General features: G+C 46.1%; 1 protein-coding gene across 1 annotated transcript in view; it reads right to left on the minus strand.

The window, feature by feature from the left end:
• The window catches only part of Atp8b1 (ATPase phospholipid transporting 8B1), a 128,181-nt gene that overhangs the window by 59,818 nt on the left and 55,430 nt on the right, over nt 1-12,933 (minus strand). Inside the window, exon 2 of the mRNA XM_059246503.1 lies at nt 10,163-10,365. Coding sequence (XP_059102486.1) covers nt 10,163-10,343 — 181 coding nt within the window. The 5' untranslated portion in view covers nt 10,344-10,365. The remainder of the gene's footprint in view (nt 1-10,162; nt 10,366-12,933) is intronic.

Below are 12,933 nucleotides of genomic sequence, written 5' to 3' on the forward strand. Positions count from 1 at the left end.
TCACACAAGCACTAAGATGTACTTGAAGGGAACAAGACTAGAGTCAGAAGACCAGGGCCATCATTAAAGGTAGCATGAACAAGGACACCCCCCCCCCCCAGAGCTATGGTCTTAGAAATAGAGGAAAAAGCTTCAAGAGCTTTCTTGCTCTTTCTGCAGTAGAGCCAGAAAGAATAAAAAATAAGGACAAACTAGACTCAGAGGCCTGAACAGCACACAGCCTTGGAAAGGCAGGAAAGTTGCCCAACACAAAACCCTACACTTAAACATGTAAGCATTATGCAGTTCAGTGTGTGTATGTGTGTGTGTGTGTGTGTGTGTGTGTGTGTGTGTGTGTGTGATTTAAAAAAATCCAACTAGACTGTGCAGTTCTGGAGCATGAACTTTTGTGACAATGTTATCTATGGCCACACTTCCCTGATCACCACCAGATCCTCCATGATTTCAGAAGCTAAGCAGGGTCCGGCATGGTTAGTACTTGAATGGGAGATGACAGTGTTATTCCTGGGGCCAGGGAGATGTCTCAGCAGGTAAAGGTCCTTGCCACCAAGCCTGATGGCATGAGTTTTATCCCAGGGCTCACAGATGGAAGGAGAAAACCAATTCCCACAAGCCGTCCTCTGACAGTGTGTGCGCCCCCGCCCCACATGCTCACACACATTAATAAACACAGACACACAAATAGACAAAGTTATTTTAAAGAAAAGAACATGGCTGACAGAGTGTGGGGAGATGGGTCTAGCTGAGGGCTTGTGCCTCTCATGTTGGTTTACCCATGATCAGAGAAGGAAAGTCAAGTAGGTAGTATGAAATTCCCACACGCGAATATGTAAAGAATAAAAAAAAAATACATCTAATTTGGTGGAGTTTCCTCAGATCTTCAGGTTTCCATGGGCCAGCTTTATCTGTATTTGGGATCCAAGTAAAAATTAATTAAGGTTCCCTACACTCCTGCATCTTTAGATACAGATCCCTCATGCAGGTGTTCCTGTCAGCAGCTGTCCAGCTGTTGCCAATTTCATGAACATTACATCTATTCTAAATTTCTGCCAAGAGCAGAGATATATCTTCCCTGTGAGCTTATGTTCTTGACTAGTAAGCATTCCACCTTAAATATTGTTCATCTATTGACTATTAAATATTCCACCTTAAATATCGTCCACCCAGTGATTAAATATTTCGCCACAAATATTGTCTGCTAAATGGCCAGTTTGGACTAGAACAGAATTCTGAACAAAGTTGCAAGTCAGAAGAAAGTTTTAATGAAATATAGTTTGTGACTATTATTTTTTTCAGACAGGTCTCATTATTGATCCCTGGCAAGTCTGGAATTCACCATATAGACTCGGCTGGCTGTGAAGTTACAGAGATCCTCCTGCCTCTGTCTACCAAGGGCTGAGATAAAGGTGCGAGCCACCACCATGCCTGGCCTATAACTGTATACTTTTGAATACAGAAGAGCAAACCAACCAGACAGAGCAGCTGGCTGCAATGTGATGAAAGAGGCTGCCAGCTGTGGGTAAGACCAAACCACACCAAGTGCCAGGACGAGGGCTAGTGGGGAGTCCATGTGCAGTACAGTACTTCTCCATGATAGGAGCGGCAGGGAGAGGAAGGGGTATGACCACAGAGAGGCAGCCACAGAAGGGAGCCTCTGCTTATCTTGCCCTATTATTTTCAGCCTGAGAAGCTCCCAAGGCCTTCAAGGGTGGCATGTACACTAGCCAAACATGGCTGCCTGACCCCATTCCCCATCACTCAGGCTCCAAGGATTCCATTCAGTGCCTGGAACCCTAGCTCCTCTGAGGCCTTCATTCTTTAGGAATCACTGCTGCCTCGTTCTGGAACATGCTGGAGCCAGTCACCTGCCTCCTTCTGGAGCATGCTGGAGCCAGTCACCTGCCTCATTCTGGAGCATGCTGGAGCCAGTCACCTGCCTCATTCTGGAGCATGCTGGGAGCCAGTCACCTGCCTCATTCTGGAGCATGCTGGGAGCCAGTCACCTGCCTCATTCTGGAGCATGCTGGAGCCAGTCACCTGCCTCATTCTGGAGCATGCTGGGAGCCAGTCACCTGCCTCATTCTGGAGCATGCTGGGAGCCAGTCACCTGCCTCATTCTGGAGCATGCTGGAGCCAGTCACCTGCCTCATTCTGGAGCATGCTGGAGTCAGTCACCTGCCTCATTCTGGAGCATGCAGGGCGCCAGTCACCTGCCTCGTTCTGGAGCATGCTGGAGCTAGTCACCTGCCTAATTCTGGAGCATGCTGGGAGCAAGTCACCTGCCTCATTCTGGAGCGTGCTGGTAGCCAGTCACCTGCCTCATTCTGGAGCATGCAGAGAGCCAGTCATCTGCCTCATTCAGGTGAGCTGATCTCCAGGAAGCCTTTGGTACACAGAGATTTCTCTGGTAGAGCTCAGTTTGACCCCTATGCTGATCCATATTGATGCACTCACAAACTCCCCTTTTCACATGCCAGCATAGGGCGGGGGTCTAGAACTAGGTCAGACTAGAAAGATGGGACCCCAGGCCACAACAGCATCCCTGACTGGCTAGCAGATATCTACTATCTCCAACCATTCATCTCAGTTTGTGAATTTTCCCAGGACAGGTGCTGAATAGGAGAGGAGGCGAGTGTGTAGTTTTCCTGTGGCACCACAGGCTGGATTTCAGTTCCTCCATGCGCCACATCATGACTTCCCTTCCTGCCATACCCCCTGCATGTGATCTCCATGTGAGCACTTCTCCCCTGACCAACTCCTCATCTTTCAGATGACATGTGGGTATCATGGGGGAAGCAAGCCCACAGGACCCATCAGAAACAGATTCCCTGCTACAGGTCAATCCATCAAAAGACAAGTCACTACGTAAATGACACTTTGAGTCTCCCTGAGGGCTTTGGTGTTAGGCCTGTCATAGTGTGTGTGTGTGTGTGTGTGTGTGTGTGTGTGTGTGTGTGTGTGTGTTGGTGGCCTTCTCATGGGAGTCTATGTGAAAGCAAAAGCTTCAGAGTGGAAGAGGCGGAGAAGACCCCAAATAACAAACGTTCCCTATATGAGGAAGTGGTCCCTAGGAAAGCAGCGTGTGTGGGGAGGTGAGTGTTATTCTTAAGTGACTTTAGTCTGGGAAGCCAGGAGAAGTCAAACACCCTGAAGGAAAGAGGAAGGGTCAAGACGAAGATCTGATAATAGAAAACTTGAGCTGAGGGTGAGGGGAAGGTAGTTCGGATTTAAAGAGAGAGAAAGAAAGGTGACAGTGATTTCCAGGAGGTGACAATGGCTGATATTTATTGGGCACTTAGGCCTAAAGTCCTTCACATTTATTTCTGATTTAATTCTCACAATCACCATAGGGAACTGGTCCTGACATCTAACCTATTTTACAGATGAGGGCCCTAAAGCACGCGGAGGCAAAGTCTGTTCCTTGAGGCCAGGCATTTAGAAAAGAGTGAAGTCAACACTTATGGCTACACAGCTTGAGTCTGGGGTCTTCCCTCTCAACCACACGCTTGGCCTTCTCGGGGACACGCACTGGGGCCGATTACATAAGCATCTTTTATTTGTGTTTTAAAAATCACTTTATCTATTTGTGTGTGTGTGTGTGTGTGTGTGTGTGTGTGTGTGTGTGTGTGTGTATTCATGTGCCACAGCATGTCAGAGGACAAGTGAGGGGGTCCATTTACTCTTGCCACAAGTGGGTTTTGGCAAATACCTTAACCTGCTGAACTGACCCTATGATGTGGGTGGAAAGGCTTAGTTTGTCACAGGCATTTACAGTCATGGACAGCAACATGCAAAGAATGGAAAGGGAGAAGGACAGAAGGAGGAAGATGAGGGTTTTCTGAGGGGCGGGGGGGGGGTGTTAGAAAGCTCTGGAGGTGGGAAGATGATGGTTGGGACCAAGCTCAGTGGGCCTGGTGACCTTTCAGAAAGCATTATCTGTAGCGGCAGGGAGCTCACAGAGGGGAAGAACCCAGTGGGATGGGAGGGTGTGATAGCTGAGAGTGGTTTTTAAAAACTTGGCCGTGAGAACTGGAGCCTGGAGCGTCCCATGCAGAAGGTGGAGTTTAGTCGGAATGTGGCCTGAGGCATAGATGCTGTGTAGCTGGGGCAGCCATCAGAGCTGGAAGGCAAGACAGCTTTTACTAGATAAGTAAGTCAGCTATAAAGGAGGCAGGAGGCGGTGTTCACACCCTATTCCTAGACTCAGAAAGCCTACATTTGCATCAACCCAGAAATTCTCTCCAGAGCATCTTCTTTCCCGAGGCTCTCTCTGAGGCACTTCCAGAAGGGAAAGAATTATTACCCAAAGAGTCGGTCTGGGGACATCAGGACTATTAAGCTGGTCAGCTAAAACCCAGCATCCTGCAGCCAAGGAATGGTAGAAATCTCTGGCTCCACAAAGTTAAATTGTTTTCCGCTTTTGCTAACGAAGAAGCCGAAACCTCAGAGGGAATAAGAGTTCCCATCTTTCCAGTATCAGAGGCAACCAAGGCCTGGCTGGGGTCCTGACACTCTGTCCCCCAGAATCTGGTGTCCTCATGCATTCGTCAGCAAGCATCCACTGGCTGCTGTCTATGCTTGCCCAAGGTGAACAAGAGTGAACCTCAGTGAGGACTGCGAGCTTATCTCCCCTCCTGGCACATTCCAGCAGCCGTTAGCACTTGTTCCCCATTTCTGCAGCGCACAAGAATGGCTCTTCAAAGAAAAGGAGCTTTCAATGGGTCTCTTAAAACCCTTGTTTAACATGAGTTTAACACGAAGGCTTGGGCAGCTGTGGCATTCTCTTGATTCCAAACAAGAAAGCAGACTGTGTGACCGTGATGTCATTAAAGAAATAACCTTGGCTCATGCACACTGAGGTGCTGGTCCACTGGAGTTGGGCTGTGGTGCCACTCGGCTCTCTGGAGGGTCACAGTTTACTCATGTGTCCTTAAGAACTGAATTGTTTGTGGTAAATAACCCATGAGGTACAATGTCAAGGAAGACAGATGGGAGTTGAAAAACAAAGCCACAACAGAGAAGGAAGGTCAGAGGTACATTAATGTGACTGAGAAAATGCCCTAGAAAGAATTGAAAAAAAGGAGGGGGGGCAGAGACGAGGAAGGGAAGAGGGGGAGCTGGCTAGTTATAGGGGTGCAGGGCAGCCATGAAATGGCCACAAAGAGATCTGGCATCTACTGAAGGTCCCTTTGTGCTTACAAAGGGCAGGCAAGTTTTACAATTCACAGGTAAAGTCATTTGAAAGAAGTTTTGAAAAACGAGAACCAATAAAATCCCCCTAGGAATATAAACCAGACTATGAAAAACCAAGAACCAGAGAGATGGCTCGGTAGGTAGAGGCAACTGAGTGAGTTTGGCCATCTGAGCTCGAACCCCTGGACCCATGTGAGAGAACGAGAGAACTGACTACCACAAGTTATTCTCTGACTTCCACAGGTATGCTGTGACATGATTATACATCATATCACACATACACACACACACACACACACACACACACACACCACATACACACACATAAACACACACACCATGTGGACACACATGTACACATACCCACATGAACACACACCACACCAATACACACATACCCACACATCACACACACACACCACATGCACACAAATACACATACCCCACGCACGCACGTACGCACACCACACCAATATACACACACACCACACACACACACACACACACAAACACACATACCATGTGGACACACATGTACACATACCCACATGAACACACACCACACCAATACATACATACACACACACACACACACACCACACACACACATACCACACACACACACACACACACACACACACACACACACACGCATACATACATACACACATACCACACACATACACTAAATGTTAAAACAATTTTTATTTTTAGAAGACCAAGCTCCATCAATGCCCATAGAACAAGGAAAGGAATCTATGAAAAAGATTATCCGTCATCAAATGATCAGTAAAGGGCTCTAACCACCACAAAGGACAGGCTGAGTTGGAAAAAACCAGAGGAGATGTTTGTAGCCCTGATGTGCTTTCCCAACATTTCTGTGGGCATCCAACCCCAGTCCCTTCACTGGACCATTTATCTGATTGTGTGGCCCCAGGCACAAACTGCAAGCATTTGCCCTTCACCCTACAGATACCAAACTCCTGCCAACTCCCAAGATATCTATCTACACACCACAGACTCCGAGACTAGGATACCAGGCTAGGCAGTAGGGGAAGGAATGAGGAAGAAGCATGTTTTTATTCACACGGGGCAATCAGCTAGAACTCCCTGTGAACTTGTCCGGCTACTTCAGCTTTGTCCCCATTCCACCAGTACCAGTTTGGACCTGTTGAAACAAGAGGCCACCTTCCTGTTCGGGTCAATGTGATTTCATCTTAATTTCGATCAAGATTCTGAGTTTCAGACTTTCTACTTGGGGCAGCAAGCCCATTGTGCTTGAGTGTAAAATGATGGGGAGATCCCACAGATCCAACCCATTCAAGTGATGTGAAAGCGGGAGAGCTGGTAACCCACAGGAGCAGATGGCCTCCCTGGGTCTCAGAGGCTGTGGTGGGAGAGGCCTCTTTCAATCCCTTTGTACACAGACATGGACAGACAGACAGACAGCACACACACACACACACACACACACACACACACACACACACGCACACACACCCCTGAGACTGTACTCCACCACAGTTGGTGAGTAGGGGATGGAGAGTGACCCAGTCTCACTAGAATTAGGAAGAAATACCATTATAGAAGTGGGATCACAGGCTCACCCCTTTATTTTCTTTGATTGGACACAGGATCTCGGTATGCAGCCCAAGCTGACCTGGGACTGACTGGCTTTGGATTTGTGATTCTCCTACCTTGGCCTCTTGAGTTCTGGGATTATAGATATGGGCTGCTGCCCCCAGCATCTGTTACTTTCTACAGGTGAGAACTGCTGGGGGTGGGGCTGGGGAGGCTTAAATAGGTACAGACCACAAAAAAGGAAAGTAGGGGCCAGAGAGTGGCAGAGGAGAAAACAAGGGCTTGTGGGAAACCTGGAGGGTGAAATGGGCAAGACTTCAGGGGAAGCAGAGGTTCTTGTGCTGAGCTGGGAGACCATCTGGAAGGCTGGAAGTCATAGCGAGGCACACTCAGCCATGAAAAATTGTTGTTCCTGCTAGCATCTGGGTGGCCAGAGAGGGAAAAAAAATTAATCTGAATCCCGGAGAAGCCTGGGTTCCAAAGACCCAGTTTTTTTCAGGAGCAGACAAGCCACAAAAGAAGATCACATTTGCTTGTCAGGGTGGGGCAAGCAGCAGGAACCAATAAAGCCACAGGGCAAAGTATAAGGATGAAAGTAAGCCACATTCTGCAGCCCCAAGTGACCACTGTCCACTTTACAGACAGAGTAGAGCAGTTGCCACAAGGACTGTGTGGCCTGCAAAGCCTGAAATGTTTCCTGTCTGTCCTTCCGTGTGAAAAGCTCCCCATCTGCACGCCTGTGTCTGAAGCTGGCCTGGTTCAGGCAAGAGGCCTAGGCTGCTGCAGACTGGCCCCTCGTGGCAAGCAGAGACCTATTAAAAAATTCCTTATGATACTAACACACATTGCTTACAGGACACGGAGAAATCAGGTTGGGACTGAACAGGAAGCTTCCTCCCTACTGGCTAGCTCTCTTAATACTAGAAGGTGCTCTGAAGGCTGCTGGGTAGGGAAAGCCTTCCATAGTCTTACTCAGCTGTGAACTCTGAACTGCAATAATGGCCAGCGTGGCAAGATAGGACCAAGGATGTAATAGTGGCATGAATGTTGTGCTGGTAACCAACCACTTTCTGCTTGAATTTAAGGCCCGACTCCACAGATGGAAATGTGTGTCTGGAACTGCAAATCAAACCAAGAACCATTGGTTGAAGAGTTTACAGCCTACAGGGGTGAATTTATTATTATTATTATTATTATTATTATTATTATTATTTTCCCGAATGGACACAGTGATGAAACTGTTTTCTAAATCTGTATCTCTTTACCCATTGTTTAGTGCAGCTCCCTCAGCTCATTAGAGACGTTTCAGGCAATGGATGGCAGTTAGTGCAGAAATTTACAACTGGTCCAAATGCAGTTGTAGTGGGTAGCTGTTCCAGCTTTGACCTTGAAGCACTGCCCCTAGTGAGGCAGCAGGTAACTGCCACACCTGCCTATGACCTGGCCCTTGGGTGTGGCCAAGACCGGAGCCCTCAAGACCTGAGATGCATACATGCCAGCTCTCTTGGCTCCTTGTGATTCTGGATGCTGGATTGCAGACCAAGTCAGAGTTCTCCAGAGACCCACGCTGGACTGCACCTCACCTCTCCCAGATCCTGTAACCAACTCCTTTATTGGTTGTAAGTTACCCTGAAATAAACCTCTTTTAATTACCAGATAAACTACGTGGAATTGCCTCATTAATTGCTGCTAAATGCAGTGAAGAGTGCTCATCCACAAATGTGACATCCATATCACATTCCTCCCAAAAGCTCAGGGATCACCAAGGAAGAGATGGCAGAAAGATTGGAAAAGCCAGAGGTTGGAAAGGACCAGAGCAAAAAGAATCTTCTAGATTTGACAGGACCAAGGTGCTCATTAACTCCCAGCAGCTATGGCTGCTGGCGTAGAGTCAAGCCAGTCCAAATTCAAGCAAGGAATGGGAATGGATTTAGAAGCTCCTGCCCTTAACTGAGGAGCTACAAACAGCTGATGACTTCTGAGGGATAGAGAGTCAGTTTTCTTTAAGTGTGATTCCTGGTAGATCGACCAACCATGCATGTGCCAGTGGATGGCACCATGCCCAGTGGTATGTGGATAGCACAAGTTGGAGTCACAGGATTATTAAATTGAAGAAAAAGAAGATATAAAACTGAGGGAGTAGGGAAGTGGGGGTAGAACTGGGAGGAATTAAAAGAAGGAACTGGGGGTAAATATAGTTAAAAAGCATTGTATAAAATTCTCAAAGAATTAATAAAACAAACATGCAAACGTAATCAACATAAATTCTTTCTGGAGAGCCAAAGTAACTGAAGAAAAGGGATAGGGACTTCAAGGTCCCCTAAAAGTGACAGGAAGCAATAGAAAGAATAAGTTGATGAGGACTATAAGAGGTTCAGAGTTATGTCCTGATCCCCCAAAATGTACAGGTGATGAGATATTCCAACACCACTCCTCCGAAAGGACCTTGACTCTGAGAGCTCTTTGGGAAGCTGCCCTCACTTGACCTCTGATGAGCAGAGGAAAAAAAAAGCATTTCAAAGAGTGGTACCCACAGGCTGAAGATTCACCAAAGCACATTTATTTCAGCACAGTGTAAAAACAGCACGTGGATATTGCTCTTGTGAATCTATTTGTGGGCCGTGAGCCAACACACATTGACACATAAGTGTATGGTGTATGATCAACGGGTGTGCGTGTACAGGTATGCAGAGGCCAGGGGAAGGCATCAGGTGTCTTACTCAATCACTCTCTGCCTTATTTCCTTGAGACAAAGTCTCTTACTGAACCTGGAGCTAGGCTAGCAGCCAGCAAGCCCCCAGCTCTTCTGCCCAACATTGAACTAGGGTTACAGGCATGCGAGTGGCCATACCCTGCTTTTTACAAGGGTGCTGTGGATTTGAACTCAAGTCCTAATGTTTATGCAGCAAAGTGCTTTTACCCACTGAGCCATCTCCCCAGCCTCAGGTATAAATTCTTAATGGAGCCACATCAGTTCCTACACACGTGTGTATCACATATCCATCCACTGGTTATTACTGACTTTATGCTGACAATTTAGCAAGGCAAATCTTTTAAATAAAAAACGTGTTTATTATTATGATTGGCATGTATACGTTTTAGATTCCTGAATGTAGCAGCAAGCCAATTCTTCCTACACACAATTCCATTTTAAAATATATGCACTAGCCAAACCTTCTAATTTCATGACAGAACTTGTCAAATATGTTCTCCCAGCCTTACCACATGGGGAATGATGGGTCTTGCTGAGTCCCATCCTAGGAGGGCGTCAAAGAAGAAAGATACCCTCCTGGACCACACAAAATGGACCAGTCGACTTTGGTACATTTCCCATGGCCCATAAAGCATCCACACAGATACAGCACCAGCAGACCCTTCACCCAGTCACCTTTCCGGAATGTCTCCCTCTTGTCCTCTACTTCTCTGTTCATACGGTTCTGTTCGGGTTCAAGTGCAGGTCCCTGATCATCGAGTTCATCTTCAGTTTCGTCATCACTGTAAGGAACCACTTCATCATTGGGCTGGGAGTCCTCATCGAATGTTGTTTCTGAGTCTCTTTCTGAGGTCATTCTGCTGGCAGATTGGAACTACCTGGAGAGAAAGAGAAGAGGCAAGAGTGAATGGGGACTTTCCTAGGTTGGGCTGTATCTTGATGAATCCTGTCCTAAGACCCCTTTTCCAGAACACCTCCTCACCGACATGCCAACTATCCACAAATAATGATCTGAAAGTTTAACTTGACATGCAATGAGAACAAACACATTATCAGTAAAGTGCTGGACAAGGACTAAGAAATAAAGGAGGCGAGGGACATGACTCAGTTTATAAAGGCAAGAGCGTGGGGACCTAAGGAGGACACCCACTGCCACTTCTGGTCCCCTCGCATGTACATGTACCTGCACCTACACATGTACCCACATATAATACACATAAAGAAAAAAAAATGTAACCGTAAGACTCAATCTCTCTCAATCCTACTTTCTTTCTGGAAGGCCGCACAAACCTTAAAGTAATATTTCAAATTGTTCAACTCTACCCAGCATAATAAATTTAGGGGGGTCATAATGTTAAAATAAAAATGAAATAGGCTAAACAGTAATGATTCATGTAGCAAGAATAAGTGCTCTCTGGTTAAAAAAAAAGGCTTTATAGTACCGAGAATCACACATTGATTTGCATTATATTAATGTGTATTCATGGAATTTTATGTCTTACTTTAGATTGTTGGAAGAGCTGGAACACCGCTCCCTCAAGAGGACTATTTCCTGAATGCTGATACTTTGAGCCTTTAATCAGTGGCACACTTTAAATATAACCTCGGACCAAGTTTTCAGGGAGCAAACACTCCTTCGATCTCCTACCCCCTACCACCACCCACTTTCTCCACCTAGAATCTGTTTGTGAGTATGTCATTACATAAAGTGAGTACACCAGGAACAAGGACACCCTGGGCTATATTTACATTGGGAAAATATTGACACAAATTCCTCAGGTTACTTGAAGACAGTCATACAACCTGACATTTACCTATGTGTCACTCTGTCATGTGCTTAGCATTGTGAGCAGAAGCAGCCCACATTCACTTAGTATTAATTATACACCAGACCCTGGACTAAGGGTTCTAGAAACACTGCTCCTTTGAAAGTTTCATAGCAGCTTGATGAAAGTGTTATTGCTAGTTCTCTATGGAGAAGAAACCAAAATCCTGAACATTAAAAACCTTGGGACTAAAACAATTGCTTTCCAAGAACTAGCTCTTAGACTCTACTTCTGTGGTATAGCTTATTACGTACTTTTTCCCCCTGTTTTTCTGAGACAGAGTTTCTCTGTGTACCCCTAGCTGTCCTGGAACTCACTCTGTAGACCAGGCTGGCATCGAACTCAGAGAGATCTGCCTACCTTTGTCTCCCAACTGCTGGGATTAAAGGCATGGCCACTATCAGCCAGCTGCTTATTATGTACTTTAATTGGGTACAAATTATTTGCAGAGGAACTCTTTATATGAGTGCATTTTTTTTTTTTTTGTTTTCCGAGACAGGGTTTCTCTGTGTAGCTTTGCGCCTTTCCTGGACCTCGCTCTGTAGGCCAGGCTGGCCTCGAACTCACAAAGATCCACCTGCCTCTGCCTCCCGAGTGCTGGGATTAAAGGCGTGTGCCACCACAGCCCAGCATGAGTGAATGTTTTACACAAAGCCCAGCATCTTAGATACCTAGACTAGTATTTACAACAACAGGTATAAAAAAAATTTCAAATTTTATATGGAGATTTTTGTCTAGTGTGGCTTAAAACAATAAAAACTGGAAGCAAACCAGTGTCTATCTAAAGAGTGTCAATTATACAAATAAATCAGGGTCCTCCTTCTGTGGAATAGTGTACATCAATATAGACCGTGACAAGCAGAGAAAGCATTGAGTGATACCACAATGCACTGTGGGGGAAAAGTGAGCTTAAGTCCATATATGCAGAATAGTTATTCACACAAATGTCAACACCTGGCATGCACCATTTTAAGTATGAAGACTGGGGCTGGAGAGAAGGCTCAGTGGTTAAGAGCCCTGGCTTCCCTTCCAGAGGATCCAAGTTTGGTTCCTAGAACCTACATCGGGTAACTCACAGCTTCCTGTTACTCCAGCTCCAGGGAGTCAGATGCCCTCTTCTGGCCTCCAAGAGCACCCTCAAGCATGTCTTCATATACACATAGATAGCTAAAAATAAATCTGTAAGTGGATGATGCATGCCAAGCATTCAAGTTGGCAGAACACTTAAAGCAACAACTTCGTAAACATTAGCTGGTACTGCTGTTAGCGATTATTTTCATCACTAGATAAGTGTTATTTACAACAGCAAATAGAAGGGCCCATCTAGACTTCAAGCTCTTCCTGGCCCCAAATTATCTCTAAAATGTATCCGTCTCTCATTGGGAAGTAAAACTTGGAGACTACCATTTCCCTTAAAAACGGAGTCTGCTTGGTACGGTCAAGCACGGGTATGACCCTTTCCTCTCTGGGTCCACTGAGCATGCTTTCTTCCTTCTTTGGTACACATGTCAATGGCCAGCAGACACAACAGCTCTTGGTTTGGGTTGGTTTTGATGTTCATTGTGGAGTTCGTGGTTTCTTCTTTTTAGATTTCTGTAGGTTTATCAATGCCTGGGATGT

Source organism: Peromyscus eremicus, chromosome 19, assembly GCF_949786415.1.
Source record: "Peromyscus eremicus chromosome 19, PerEre_H2_v1, whole genome shotgun sequence".
Taxonomy (NCBI): Eukaryota; Metazoa; Chordata; class Mammalia; order Rodentia; family Cricetidae; genus Peromyscus; species Peromyscus eremicus.